This window comes from Babylonia areolata, chromosome 4, assembly GCF_041734735.1.
Source record: "Babylonia areolata isolate BAREFJ2019XMU chromosome 4, ASM4173473v1, whole genome shotgun sequence".
Classification (NCBI taxonomy): domain Eukaryota; kingdom Metazoa; phylum Mollusca; class Gastropoda; order Neogastropoda; family Buccinidae; genus Babylonia; species Babylonia areolata.
In genome coordinates, this window is record NC_134879.1 from 46,842,756 (window position 1) to 46,858,657 (window position 15,902).

The 15,902-nt window shown below is 43.2% G+C and overlaps 1 protein-coding gene across 9 annotated transcripts in view; it reads right to left on the reverse strand.

Moving 5' to 3' along the window:
• Nucleotides 1-348: 348 nt before the first annotated feature.
• The window catches only part of LOC143281239 (estrogen-related receptor gamma-like), a 56,992-nt gene continuing 41,438 nt past the window's right edge, over nucleotides 349-15,902 (reverse strand). For all 9 annotated transcript variants that reach the window (XM_076586339.1, XM_076586336.1, XM_076586340.1 and 6 more), the window contains 4 exons: nucleotides 8,689-8,802; nucleotides 6,830-7,015; nucleotides 6,022-6,294; nucleotides 349-4,882 (listed from right to left, as the gene is read on the reverse strand). In XM_076586339.1, the coding sequence (XP_076442454.1) occupies nucleotides 4,635-4,882; nucleotides 6,022-6,294; nucleotides 6,830-7,015; nucleotides 8,689-8,802 (821 nt within the window). In that variant the 3' untranslated portion in view covers nucleotides 349-4,634. The remainder of the gene's footprint in view (nucleotides 4,883-6,021; nucleotides 6,295-6,829; nucleotides 7,016-8,688; nucleotides 8,803-15,902) is intronic.

A 15,902-nucleotide genomic window follows, 5' to 3' on the forward strand; every position in this document is an offset into this window, starting at 1 on the left:
AGCGTTGATTATAATGACGTCCTCTGTACGTAGTCAGAAGACCTCTTTATTTCCGGTTTACCAATGAGCATAACCTGGTACATGGTCAACCCCAACCCCCCTCCTCCCCCCAGTGGTATCACCATCTTTCCTTTAATCAATGCATCTCTCCCTGCCCACAATGAAGGTAACTAGCAACAAAGCCATTATGAAAGTGGTGAATATAGAAACAGCCAACCAAAACAAAACAAACTCTTGAATACAACTCAACTGTGCACTATACAACATCAAAATCAAAAACAAGTTTATTCAACATCAAGAAGCACATCAAAAAAGGTCAAATAAGGTAATTTATTTTTCTTTAAAAAAAAAAAAAAAAAAAAAAAAAGAATGCAGGCAAGCTTCGTGAATGATGGTAACATTTTTCCTCCGTTATGGATGAATGATATTATGTTCGACTCACACTTTGATTTGCTCTCTATTAATTATTAGCTGCAAAAAAATGTTCAAACTTAGCACTCTGAAGACTGGTCGCTTAAAAACCAAATGAATCGTTAGCCGGACAGAGGAAGCCTACATAACATGGGCATGTGAACAAGACGGTGATACAGCAGAGGCAAAAGCCTGGCTGAGTCATGCATTGGGACCGGTAGGCAAGACAGCAGCTAGCATAAAAAATAAACAAAACCCAACAACAATAAAAGCAAAATCAAACATCCGTAACTTTTTCAAAACACAAACTGGTGAAGGTGACATAACTACACAAAGTGCTGCCTTTTTTTCTGTTTTTTTTAATCTAGAGGTCTACCATTGAAAGCTGGTAGCTGGGATCATGACATTGTTATCTGTAATCTATAAATGCACCAAAATGGGACTCCACAACAATGAATGTAATTGATGTTTGTATCAAAACCTGCTCTAGGCATACAGCATCAAAGGAAAAACAATCACAAGAGCTCTAAGATTGCTGCCATCTGTTTGTCATACAGTACAAACTTGCTGCAACCATGTACATATTCTCATCCATGGGGGGAGGGAGAAAACAAGACTAACCACAGGATTACATATGATCTTGACATACAGGTCGAGTACAACATTCCAGTAAACATTTGGTCTCTTTTTTTTTTCCTTTGCATTTGAAAGTAAACTATGTATCCACAATAAAATACACAGTGCAGGTGAAAAAAAAAAAAAGCTATTGTTCTGATTAATACATATTGATCCTAGAGCAAAATGAAACACAACTTCTATTCTGGTCACAGCATGCACACTTGTACTAGATTAGTAGAAAATAAGAAATCAAAAATTAAAAAAAAAGTTGCACACACAAACCCAAACAAAACCCCATACATAAGCTTCAAACATCTGTAGTACTTTATTTTCTAAGACCTAAAATATGATACAATTCTTTGGAGAAAAAAAATCAACATGTTACTATTCTTGTTTCTCTGAACCAGAACCATGCCATGAGCATGCTTCTGTAAAAGAGTGCAAGATATCTACTTAAATCAAACACCTCATCACAGAGGTGCATACATGTGCCAGAGCACTCCAATGTTCACCATCCTTCTGGAGCTATGTACGTTCAATGGTATACATGAAATTGCCGTCAAAGGCCTAAACTGTTAACACCAGGGCTTAGAATAAACAGGAATCCAACCAAGCAGACATACCAGACAGAGCAAACAGGGCCATTAGAGGCCCAACAGAAGATGACCAACACAGACAAGTGTCTACGCAGTCAATCCGCATAACAAGGTGGGTAGATCATCGACATAGATATATATTTGAGGAGACAGGAGAAAAAACCCCAATCAGAAGCTTGTCCTCTCTGTCCTCCCTCTCATCAAAACCCCCACATTGCAAGCACTGAGGGTGTGAGGGTGGAAAGCTCATGTTGATCTGGGCTATCACAGTTTTGGGGCAAACATCATCATCTCTCTCATGCAACTTTCATCCATCACTTCTGATCCCCTTTCTTGCATTCTAGACATAACCCATCATGTTCACAATGAAAACACACTTTTTATTTTTTGTAATTTGAATGCAGACTGCCATCAGTAGCACTCGGTTTCATGATGTTTCCACCTCAGGACACACCAAATCAGCAGCATTGAACGACTCATTCCCCAAGAAAGGAAAACATCAGCCATATGTTCAACAGTGAGGCGGGAAACGGAGAAAGAGAGAAGTGTATGTGAGCATGCAAGCATGTGTACAGGTGCACAAAAAGCCACTGTTTGCCTCTTTTTTTCCTTCTCCCCCCAGACACCCACCCCTTCCACTCTTTCATTCTCTCACAGTCCCTTGTTCACTTATTTCATTCTCCCATCACAGTATCTAGTAACTTCACAAAATGTTATCCCTCACATTATTCTCATTTTCAAAGCACTGAACAGTGTTCTCCGTGGGATAAAACAGAACTGTTATTGGAGGGATGTGATAGCATTTTCCACTCTTGGGATGTTGGGGGGGGGGAAGACGCCCACTCAGTTTGGTTCAGCAACTAAGCTACTAATAATCAGGATAGTCACTACTGAATACTGCGTACATGACTCAGCAGCGGTGCAGGGTCTCCACTGGTGTGTGGCATCCTTGCGACCTAACACTGATGGTTCCCTTTGGACTGCCGACACTGGGAATAAGACAGACAAACCTGGGTGTAGCTATGTATAGGGTACTTGAATGAGCGACGTGGGAGCGATTCACTAAAACAGTATAGATGATTGGACAGGAAAATAAAAGGGTGGATGCTTCCGCATCATGGCAGCATGTACACAATGGAAGCAAGCATAGCTGATATGGAAGTGAAACAATGGATCACCACCACATTATCAGCATGCTCTTGAGTTTTGACTTAAGCTAAAAGGATATCACAATTGACCACAGATCATTTAGTCAAACATATCACACACAAAAAAACACACCAAAAAAACCCCAACACAAACACAATAAAACAAAAGCAATTATTTATATTTGTGTTTGTTTTCTAATTTCTTTATTTAGTCAAACATATCGCACACAAAAAAACACACAAAAAACCCCTAACACAAACACTATAAAACAAAAGCAATTATTTATATTTGTGTTTGTTTTTTAATTTCTTTATTTTATTTTTCATAGTTCTTTGATATTTTTTCTTTAAGTAGTGTACTTTTTTGGGGGGCACTTCACTTTGCAACCTCCAAAGTCTACCTTTTAGTGACAGTGTAAAGTTTATATTCCATTTTTTTTCTTTTCTCTTTCTCTCTTCTTTTTCCAATAAAACAAGGTTAAAAGTAATATTAAGACAAATGCCAAAGATTCAGTTTCAGCCAGGCTCATTTGTAAATGAAACCTATTGTTTGCTCCATGTGCCTTAACTATGTTTGAATGCAAAATTCTGACGACTACTTCATGCTACCTCTAAAACTTGACGCAGAACACAATATTTGTGACTACATACACAATCACACTGAATGACAAGACATACATGCTTCAGTCTCACCTCTGTTTGATTCCACACTGCTAACCATCATACCCAATTAAAACCAAATCAGAAATGAGGCCAAATTAAAGTGAATGTTATTAAGATCTACCTTATGTTTAGGGGAGAAAAAAAAAAAACACTCCCAAAACAGCAGAATCTGTTGTGGGATAAATTCATGGTGCAAAAATAGTTCAAACAGAAAAATGAACATCTGCAAGAAAACATAAGGTGTTCCTTTCCTTTATCAGCTGAGTGAAATAAAGAGAAAAGACTCGAAAAACACTATAACCACTTTTTTTTTTCTTTTTTCCTTTTTTTTTTTTTTTTAACATTCCCAACATGGCCAGCACAATTTCCTTCCAAACAGCAATCATACATAGTTTGGGTGGACCATAACACAAATATGTTCATCCAGAATCTGAACACATTTTTTTCAACAGTTGCATACATTCTTGACAGTCAACATCATCTTTTATGCTAAAATTCACATACAGTCACACTCACACACAGATACACTAAGAATTATGAAAAAGGATAAGAGAAAACCAAACCAAACCAAACCCCAAAAAGTACAGGTTTGGGGATGGTTGGTGCTCATCAGTTTCTTCCTTTCACTTTTTTTTTTTTTTTTTTTTCTCATTTCATTTTTGGGAGGTATGGAGGAGGGGTGAAAGGGAAGGGAAGGGGGAGATTCTTCTTTCCTTTCTGTTTGCCTTCATCATTGTGAAGTATCACATACCTCATTTTCACTTTTATTTCATACATCCACACACACACACGCACACACACACACACACACAAAGAAACAATTAAATCCAACCTGTGAAGATTTTTTTTTTTTTTTTTTTTTTTTTTTAACAGAAGAAAGCTGCAATGAGAGAGAGGGGAAAAAACACACCAAAAAACAAAACAAAAGAAAAAAACAACTGGTGAAAGACAAGGGACTTAAGGGGGGTGTGGGGAGGTGGGAGAGTGGGAGGAAGAAGACAACCACCCACAGGAAGGAGGAGGAGGTCCTAGGACAGCAGGCTAAAAAAACAACAGCCCCCCGAGAGCTGTCTGTATCATCAGTCTCTTTGTCTTGTTTTGTATCATGCCGCGTGTCGTGTCGCGTCGCACGGCGTGGTGTGGCATCATGTCGTGTGTTATGATGATGTGCTGTGTGGTGTGCTCCCATCCTCACTCATCAGGACGTGGACTCCAGCATCTCCTGGAAAAGTTTGTGCATCATAACGCGGCCGTCATCGCGCAGATCCTCCCAGAACTGTTTGTACAGCAAGCGCACGTGGGTGATGGCGGGCAGCACCAGGAAGAGCTGGCCCAGGCGTCGGGGGTTGGAGCCATGCCGCGCCCGGATGCAGTCGATAAGTGAGTCCTGCAGCCGGTCCTGCAGGTTCCGGACCGCCACCTCCTGTGGCTCCTGGCCTAGAACGTCTGCCACAACAACAAAAACAATCATTATAATGATAGTAATACAGACTGACACTGGCCCAGCACATCATCTGTACGGCAACAATAACAATAATAATGAGGATAAATAATAATGATAATAATAATGCACATTAACACAGGCCCAGCACATTTGTGACAACAATAATAATGTTGATGATAATAAAGCAGATCAACACAGGCCCAGCTCATCTGTGACAACAGCAATGATAATAATGATGATGATAATGCTTACTAACGCTGGCCCAGCATGTCTGTGACAACAAAAACAGTAATGATAATGATGCAGACTGATGTTCACACCTCTCAGGGAGTAAGCTTGTGGTGTTTACAATGAACAAATTATTGATTGATTGATTGATATGAATGCTTCTATAGTACCTATCCTTCGTCAGAGATCAAGCTCTAAGCGCTTCACAAATCTGGCGTCCAGCAGGCTGCCTACCTAGTTGGGGCTGACTGAGAGCTGTTATTATGTGCTTATAATTCATTATGCATGCATGAACATACATGCATCAAGTAATCAAACATGAACAAGCATCACTAAAGTGCCTCATCTGACGGACAGGACAGCAAAGCTGGGGTTACAGTGTTGGGCTTTCAGTTTGAGGGTCCTGGATTTAAATTCCTGGTTGTTACACCTGGTGGGTTGTGGGGGGACCAGGAGGCAGGGGGATTTTACTGCTTAATTAACTCCCAGGTCAATATATATGCTGACCTCCTAGTGCCTCAACCCCCTTTGTGGGTATAAATACACAAGCAGAACATCAAATATGCATGTTAAACTTTAGATCCCGTCATCCTTGTCAGTGGTTCATGGGTTGTGGAAACAAGAAGATAACCACCATACACCCCACCTCACACGAAAAAATGTGGCTGCCTTACTGGCTGGGTAAAAACAGTCACTACCATAAAACCCAACTAACAGTCATACATGAGAGTGAATGTGGAAGTCATAGCCTATGAACACAGAAAGGAGCCTACAAACACAGGAAAACCTGCGCTGCTATACCCAACAGTGGGAAAACAACCACAGAGAACACACATACACATTTTTTATACACACACACACTATGAAATTTAAAAAAGGAAAAAAAGAAAATAAAAAAAGTAGTGACCCTTACCAAAATTACAAAGGATGATGGCCTTGAGAAGCACATACTCCTCGTGGCTGACCCGTAGACTGGTGAACTTTTTGCACACCTTGCGGATCTGGCTGTCCAGCTCCTGGGGGATTTTGCAGGCTTCCACCTTCTCCTCAGGCAATTGCAGGTCCTCAGCATAGCACACATGGCCCACGTAGGGGCAGGAGCGGTACACCAGGCTGAGGCACATCACCTCCAGCCACGAGTTCTGGAGCAGGCTCATTTGGTGGACAAGTTCTAATGTGGAAAAGCCTGAAATTAGAAACAAGTACTTATAAAAGGATGCGGTGATACCTGTGTTAACACATGGAAAAACGTTAAGTCACTGGAACAGGAGGACAGGCAGACAATAACACCACCAGCCCTGACAGCAGTAACCTTCAACATTTAGTGATTTACCATCAACACGACAAGGCTTAACCAGAAAAAGTGATGGAGGAAGAGGAAAAAAAAAAAGGTGGGGACAAGAAAAATGAGAAGAGAATAGAACAGAAATGGAGGAGGAGTGAAAATGACAAAGAAGAAGCACAAAACACCACAGAAAGTAAGAATATCTGATGAAAGAAACACATTCTGCATGCTGTTTTAACTTCACCTGACTGCTATGCCATGCAACAGACACTAAATCTCTTGCATAATCACAGTACCTCATGAAAATCGTTCCCATTTTCACAGGTCTCATGGTAACCATTTTCTTGGCCTCGTTTCTGAATGAATGTGACAGGCTTTTAACGCGCCACAAATTTGTGTGTTCTCTTTCTTTGTTGTGTATGATCAAGGTACCTACCTGGTACCTGCTTGGCCCAGCTGATAGTGATGACCAGCTCCCTGTCAGCCACGTCAGATATGGCTGCGCGGAATGCCACGTCTTCGTCGGCATAGTCGTAGTCCTTGGATACAAACAGTTTGTCCAGCTGACTCTCCAGGGCCAGCAGAGTGGACAGGTACCTGTTGTCTATCAGTGTTGTTGTCGCTGCAACGCAAAAAACGACACTCCAGTCAACCATGGTTAGGGTAGAACCGTCTGGTTTTACTTTCATGGAATCATCAATATAAACTGCTGGGAATGCACCGTGTACTGACAGTCCTCTCACCCTTTTCTTGCGATATAGCTTCTCAAGAAAATAACAGCTCTCACGGCGATTGCTATATTGGTCACCTTTGCCATCATTACCAACTACCCTCTCTCCCCATCCCCCCACCCTTAAAAAAATTTTTTTTTTTAATAGATTACAATGCAGAACAGTCATACATACGGCATTCTATTATGAATCATTTAGTAGGCAAATGAGTCATAGTCAGGTCAGTGGACACAGGTAATGATTCACTGGTTATGCATTTCTCTGGATATATATAAACTGCCATCCATTTTAACAAATTATACAGCTTCTGAAAGATCACATGAATGCAACCCATGTCATTAATGAAGATGAGAGAATGCTAAATTTTCATGACCACCATGTGTACTAAATGGGAATGTGTGACTCAGTCGTCTGGCTTGGAAGTGACTCAGTTGTCTGCCATAGCCCACTGACAGAAAAAAAAACATAACAGCAGGTGACAGCCTACACTTTGTCACTTCCCCTGCCGCTGAGTCCTTTTATGTACATCCTGTGTAAAACAATAAGCTGTTCACTGGCATGTAAATGAAGTCACTTGCTGTCACCTCAACGTCTCCAGACCCGGAAGAGCTCTGACATTTCTGAAGTTACAAGTGAAGTCTTCAAAAGCAGGAGAAAAAGATAAGGCACAGTAAGAACGCATATATGTGACAGGGACAGAAGGGCAGTGGGTTCAAACATCTCTGTACCCCACTACTGTAAACTTAAAACTCTGTCCCAGTAACCTGATTTATGCTAAAGCAGCAGACAAACTGAGCCAGGTAACAGTGTTTATCAGCCAGCTCTATCCACAGCCCACAATGTCAGTAAAGCCAAACTCCAGAATGAAACCCTCAGAAGTAAAGGGCTTTCCCCCCAGGGATCTGAACAGACTGCCATCAGGGTGTTGTGCAAGAAACCCTGGCAACTGGTTAATCTCTTCCCCACACCACAGACCTCTGGCTCAAGCCCAATACACACTGATAACATGCTTGTGAACATAGTCCTTAAGTGTTCAGTTCTGCCATAATTTTGACATGCATACCTCTCTTGCTTAGGGGTCTTGTACCTGTATGTGTAGGCAAGGGCTTTTAAAATTGATCTATCACTTGGAAGCCTGTTCAGAATTTTTACTTCAATGAGCTAGATTATCAATGTAGGAGCAATGTATTCAGAAACTAGGAAGATTCATCATTCTTGTTAACAGTGAGGGAAGATTTGAACACAAGAAGTAGCTCACATAGATTGGGGAACAGCCTTTCACACGTTACAGAAATCCTCCCTAAAGAAAAAAAAGAAGCAATTTGCAGTATTATTCATTCCATACAGCGGGCTGAAAAATTCAGAAACAGATAACCCCCACAGCCGACAGATGAAGAAAATTCATGAGACTCTGCAGGAGATTAATTTTTCCTTTGATATTTCTTGTACTTGGCTTGAGACTGGGAACATCTTCCAATTTTTAAAGATAAAAGTTCTGATCACGACGAAGTAACACACACACACACACACATATATATATATATATATAACAGTCTCTGCTTACTCTCATTGCAGGGCTTTTTCGGAACGGAAGAGACGAGGGGCTGAATCAAGGTGGTGCCGTTTTCATTCCGTTTGTATTTTTGACGTCCGCCCCTTACCCTGTCCAAACGCACACCTGCAACAAGACACCATCAGGTTTTGGTCAATGCTGCATGTTAGTCTAAGTCCAGAGAAACCATGCATGACATGGTACGTGTGCCAACTTCTTCCACTGGTAATGCATGTGTGTGCATGCGTCTGTGAGACTGAGACAGACAGATAGACAGAGAGAGAGAGAGAGAGACAATGTGCATGTGTGTATGTGTGCACATGAAAACACATCTGTGAAAGAGACAGAGAGGTTGTGTATGTTGATTTTTGCCAATATGTATGCAAAGCTATGCATGCACTACATTCAAGTGCATGTGCACTCATACTTGCCAGAGTGTGCGTACACATGAAGATAGAAGGGTGCAAATATAAACAGATTTGTGGTAATCTTCCGATACTTTAGTAATCAGTGTGGAAATAATACTCAATATATGCAAAGAAGCTCAGAACCCTGAACAAGAAGTGGGCAAAGAAGAAGAAAAGGGTCAGGAACATACAAGACCTATAGTATGGCCAACAATATGTGTTTCTTTTATTTTTTCCTCAGTATTTTCAGACCACCCTGACTGTGACTGATACATTGTACAGAAAATACCTATGAACACAATATTCTGTTGACAGCTCACTTTGTTTGATTTTCTAAATTCTACTCAGTCATGCCTGACTTGGCACAGAGTATGTAGTCCCAGGTCAGGATCAGATGACTGGTAACAATCCAGTAATCAAAAACCCTGCGCTCTGGCCCTGGATTAGTCCCCCTCACCTTGCCTTCATCATAAATCATACTTTGTGCGTGGGTGACTAGCTAGCACAGGCAGCACATGTCCCATTGTCTGAGCAGAGATGTATTAACAATTGTAAATATGGTTTAGCTTATGGGAAATCCATTCTCAACAGATGTTTCCAGCTTGCACACTAAAACATTCCACTATGAAAAATAAAAATACATCCATAAGTATGCTTGCGCGTGCACACACACACACACACAATGAATTTACATGCCCTGCAAGCACATTTTCTACACACTACTCGATCACAGCTTGTCCCCCCCTCTCTCTCTCTTTAAAATTACAATACACATATTCAAATATGTACTGATGCAACAACAAAATGATAGACTTAGATCTGTGTGTGTGTGTGTGTGTGTGTGTGTGATGGATGTACATATTATATACCTATGTGTTGCCTCTCTCAAACACTGACACACACCAACTATGTATATATTCATGAGTCATAAGAAGACCACCTTGCTTTGAAAGTCAGATCTACCAAGCTGGAGGCCTTGAGATAACCAATGCTTCTTGTCAATAGCTTGGCCACCCATGGCTTCGTTTTGAAATATGTCAGACCTCTAACTCGAAACTGTTGGGCAGTTATCTTGATCCTTCACTGAAGAACAGATAAAAACACCACGTCTGACATGCTGCCCCTCTTTTGAATTCAGTTTGAAAGCCAGACCATCTACTCGGCTCACTGATAAGATCACAGCTTGATTGAAGCCTTGCCACAACTAACACAGTAACTCTACCGACAGTAAATAAGCACTCAACACAGATTTGTGCAAGTCTGGAGAAGAAAAAAAATCAAGTCTAACAGACGTACATGCATTGACCAACAGGGGGCGGGGGGTTAAGAACCAAAAAGTAGAATAACACAAAAGCAATTCACCAACGTGTGCAATTCCAAGTTTTCCCCGATCAAAACCAGTCCTTTCTGACTGCAACAACGCCAAGAAGATTGTGAACTATTCACATGGTAAGAATACTAGGGCAGAGCCACATAACTAGTTCTCTGGGCGAAACTGTATAAAATTTCTGACAAGGCCAAAACGATTCCAAGCATCCTCCAAGCCACCACTCCCCTCCCCCACCCCCTTATCTTTCTCACACACATATGAATATGAATAGAAAGACCATGTGGTTGACTAACTGGGAAAGAGGTGCTGGTGAGATGCGAGGCAAAGTATGGGGAAAGTGTGGGTGAAGTTTCATTCATGCTGTTGTTTTTACCCCTGTGTAGACCTGGGAGCAAAATGTGTTGTTTTGATCTAATCGATACAGATCAGTTATCACAACTTGACGAACGCGCTTTGCGCTCGGGTTGCATGAGACTGTCGCGACATTTCGCTTTCAGATCTAAAAACAGGCCCAAGGCTTATTCACTCGCTTGCCTTTGAACAAACCCCCCCCAGCCAAACACGACTCACTCCTGCGTTCATTCAGCAAAGGCCATGAACCGCTGCATATATCAATCACTTTACAAAATGAAAACAGAAATTGTCAATGCTTTGTCTGTCTGTTTTTTCTAATTGAAAATTCCCAAGTCGATACTATCCAAAACCGCTTCCAAGTCAGCAGTTTGAACATGAAATTTAGATCTGGTGGCGTAATGCGAATATGTCGTTTTGACCAAATCAAGATAACCGGAAGTGCGTATGATTCATCGGCATTGCGTACATCCTCTGGCATTCGGACGTCGGTGCATTACCTTTCAGTTTCATCGAACGATCCAACCAGACTACTTAATTTAGCCACCTACCCCCACCCCCCTCCCACAAAACTATACTTGACAAACTGTAAAATCCTATTTCAGCGTCCTAAATTCTGGGACCTATTTTATTGCCATGGTTGTTCATGTATGAAACGATACTACCACTTGTAGACGTTGTAACCCATTTCAGTGGATTTCGACTCTTTGTTTTGTACGTTAGGCCCTATTTTACTCAGTTTTGATGCGGATTCAATAACTTGCCACAATCTTGCTTTTTTTCGTTTTTCGTCCCACAAACTATGGAAATGTATGAACCAGTAGGTGCATTATTTTATGATGCTAAAATTTGTTCTGCTAGTCTTGTAAGTGTAGCATTGAAAAAAAAAGGGGGGGTTTGGGGGAGGGGGGGGGGGGGGGCACCACTGAATACAACAGAAGTGATCCGGCAGCAGCGCTGGATCGCCTCTGGTGTGTGGCCCCACGATGGCACAACACTGACAGCACTCTGCTAATTGGCGCACCGGCAGGGACATCATCATTTTACAATCCCATGTGTGGCTGTGCCGAGGAGGATTCAGGCCGAACAGCATGGGAATAATTCCGCTGAAACGGCGCAATAGTTAGGAAAAAAAAAAAAAAGGAGAAAAAAGATGTACTAGTATTTATCATGATTGTAGTACCGGGTCTTTGCCCTTTCCAAATGGATTTAACTTTGCCTTCAGTGATGATTTTAACATTTCACACACCACCCTACCAGAGATTAGACCCTTCCACAGCACTCTGCGGAGAAACGGATCCAACAAAACCCGACGCCAACCACACAACCGTTCACAATATAATATACAATAATAACAGTAGCACACGAAGCAAAAGCAGGTCACAACCTACTCAGCCAGAACTGTAAAACGGCGACACGCGGATAAGCATTTTAACGGTTTCTGGCAGAATGCCACTGAGATGACTAACATTGACACTGATAGTGCCGCACATCCACACGCTCTATTTCCACCACTCCGTCTTGTTTTTCTACTTCTCCGTTTTGTCATGTTTTCCGTGTTTTCTTCCGTTGTATGGTTTTCTTTCTCCCCCGCACCCCCCCCCCCCCCCCCCCGCCCCCTCCTTGCCCCCGCTCCCCCCCCCCCCTTTTTTAAAATATTTTTTTTAGGTAAAAAGATGTCAATATTCAACGTCTCTTTTTCCGTCGGAAGCACGTTGATTTCTTGTTACACACACACACACAAACACACACAGAAAACAGTTTTGTTATCAGATCAACTAATATTACACTCACTTTCTCCCCGGCACTCACGCACCCACATGCTGGCACACACACACATACACGCCGCATACACGCTGACACACACCGAAAGCGCACGTCACGCGCACACGCACTTGTGCACGCACAGAGTGTCATTGTTGGATACAAATTCTGCCAACACTGACAAGCATGCCAGTGCTCGGCAGGCTCGAACACCAGGCCCTGCAGCAGACATACAGTGACACACACACACACACACTGTGACACGCACACACACTAGCGTACACACGCATACATGCTAGGTGTATATTAATTGTGTGTGTGTGTGTGTGTGTGTGTGTGTGTGAGGCACTGTACATGCACAAATACACAATGATCACTTTTGTCGCATTGACGTCGATCGACTTTTCATCAGCAGCAAACCAACGTCACAAACCAGACTCTCCTCCCCTCCCCACCCTCCCCCCTGCACTGCACAGACATTGGGATTCTCTTCTAGTTTTCTCTCGGTTGGTTGGTTGGTCAGTTTGTGTGTGTGTGTGTGTGTGTGTGTGTTTGAACTAGCATCTTTTGTCGTTTGCTTTTCATCTCAACGCAAGCGTCTGTCTAATCTGGACTGAACCGATAGAGTGCACCCACTAAAAAAAAAAAAAAAAAAAAAAAAAAAAAAACCACAAAAAAACACCTCGCATGGTACGAAAACTGCGTTGTGTGTTTGAAAATGAAACTTGAACAACTTGAACACAAGAAGCCCACCCCACATTAACAAACATACCGACATGCACACCCTCGGATCAGTGACTTCTGTTCACCAACAATACTTGCAAGATATGGCGTCCGACTGTCAGTGAATTCTCTGTGTCCGAAACGGAGACCCACCCGCAAAAAAACAAAATATTGAAACTGACATCGAAATGCCGATTCATCGAAAACAGGATATAAACCAACCCGTCCGACAGGTTCAAATCTGACTGAATGAGAAGAAGAAGAAGGAAGAAGAAAATGAAGAAGAAGAAGAAAAAGATGGGTTAAAGGGTCCGGGAGTGGCGGTGGTTAGTATAAATATAATGGTGCAAGTTGCTGTGCGAGCCATGCCCATTTCACAAGGTCTATTCAAGTGTAAGAATTATGCACATTCGAAAATGGGCAGATAAAAAAAAAATAAACAGAAATAAAAATACTAACAACTGCAACAAAAACGTTCCCTTTTTGGAAGCCACGCGGGAAGTTAAATGGGAAAGGGGGACCACGTATGTGTGTGTGCCTGCGGTGTATGAAAAAGGAACTGAAGGGGGTGGAGAGAGGGGAATGGTGGTCGTGGAGAAGCGACGCCACGACCATCACTGGGAATGGTGGGATGTGATGGGGTGTGTGTGTGTGTGGGGGGGGGGGGGGGGGGGGGTGAGGGGGGAGGAGGGATGGTGATTGTCAGGATGGAAGGGGGCCGGTGGGGGTGGGGGGAGGGGGGAGGTCAAAGAGCAATTGACAAAACATCCCATTGCGATGACACTGTAAGTCCGAAAACCCTCCCGATTCCTCGATCTCAGCGTTTTACAGGCCACTGCTTCTCTCTCCCCCCCCCCCCCCCCCCCACACACACACACCCTCCCCTAAGACGATCGACTCTACGGGTTTTATAGTATCCATCTCTCTTCCCTGCTGCCGCAGCAGTAAGTATCATCATGCTTGAACCCGGACCCGGATCCTACGCGTGTCTGTCTCTCTGGCTCTTGGTCAATAAGCTTCGTTCTCCTTTATGAAAATTTATCTGTTGGGGTGCGATGGATGGAGAAAGCATGTAATGCGTAATCACGGTGTGTGTGTGTGTGTGTGTGTGTGTGTGTGTGTGTGTGTGTGTGTGTGTGTGTTCGTTCTTTAGTTTAGCGTCTTTTCACTATCAGTGATATTAGACGATGTGCGTGCGTGCGTGCGTGTGTGTGTGTGTCTGTGTGTCTGTGTGTGTTTGCTCCAAAAATAATCCACTGGAGCTCTCTCTCTCTCTCTCTCTCTCCCTCCCTCCCCTTACCCCCTTTTCCTCTCCACACCCCCCACTCCCCCTTCCATGTGGATGCTGCGTGCAGTGCAATGCAAGAAGACGACACACACACATAGATGTTAATCAAGATAAAATACACGGATCATCAGCAGGTCAATCCTCTACTAGTTCCTGACCCGCTCGCAATTCGTACACTCCGTGCTGCGATGGGGGTAAAAAAAAAACAAAAAAACACCAAAAAACAAACACACAAAACAAAGTGGGTGGACAGGAATAGAGGCGAGAAACACACACACACACACACACACACACACACACACGCGCGCACACATACACACGCGCGCGCACACACACACACACATACACACGCACACACACACACACTGGACTTGGAACCGATCCAGACATGGGAATGGAGAATGTGGTGGTGGTGTACAGACAGAAAGAGGTGATGCGAGAAGGGGGAAAAAAGGGGGGAGGGGGCGGGGGGCAGTGTGTGGGTGGTGGCTTGGGGGGGAGGGGGAGAGGAGGAGGAAGCGAACTGCAAGCCAAACACGGGGGAAGAGAGGGAGGGAGGAGGGAGCGGGGAGGGGGGGGGGAGGGAGCGCGGGTAGTGAGAACTAAAGCAGCAGCATGGACTGGAACCACGAAGCTTAAAACAGAATATATTTCAAAGTCCCGTGGGATTGTCCCGACCTAATCAACAGTTTGGAGGACTGTAGACTTCAGACTTTTTTTTTCTTTTTTTAATGAATGATTTCCTCGTGAATTTTTTTTTTTTTTTTTTTTTTTTTTTTTTTTTTAATGAATGATTTCCTCGTGAAAATAAGACACAAAAAAAATCTTTGCAAGTGCACTACACGAAAACACACAATACAAGCACGAAACACACAACTAAACGTGCAACTCCCGCATCCCCGCCCCGCCCCCACAACCACCTTCCACACAGCGGCAACACAGAGAGAGAGAGAGACAGAGACAGAGAAACACAGCCGGGGAGACAGACAGACATACAGACTAAGAGCACGAGAGAAAGTTTCAGCAGTTGTTGGGAACAGAGTGGGTGGGTGGGGGGTGGGGTGGTGAAATGAAATAAACTGTGGCCCACCCCCATCCCCACTTCCCTTGCAGCGTATTCCATAGGCGTGGGCGGGGCGGGGCTGTGCTGTGCTGTGCTGTGCTGTGCTGTTAAAGTGAAATTCAATGTCTGTTGTTATTGTCAGGTTTTTTCCCCCACCACCATCCCTACAGAGGAACAGCATTAAGGAACTGCCTGCACCTTTCCCCAATACAGACACGCACGTATGTGTGTGTGTGTGTACGGTGTGTGTGTGTGTGTGTGTGTGTGTGTGTGTGTGTGTGTGTGTGTGTGTGTGTGTGT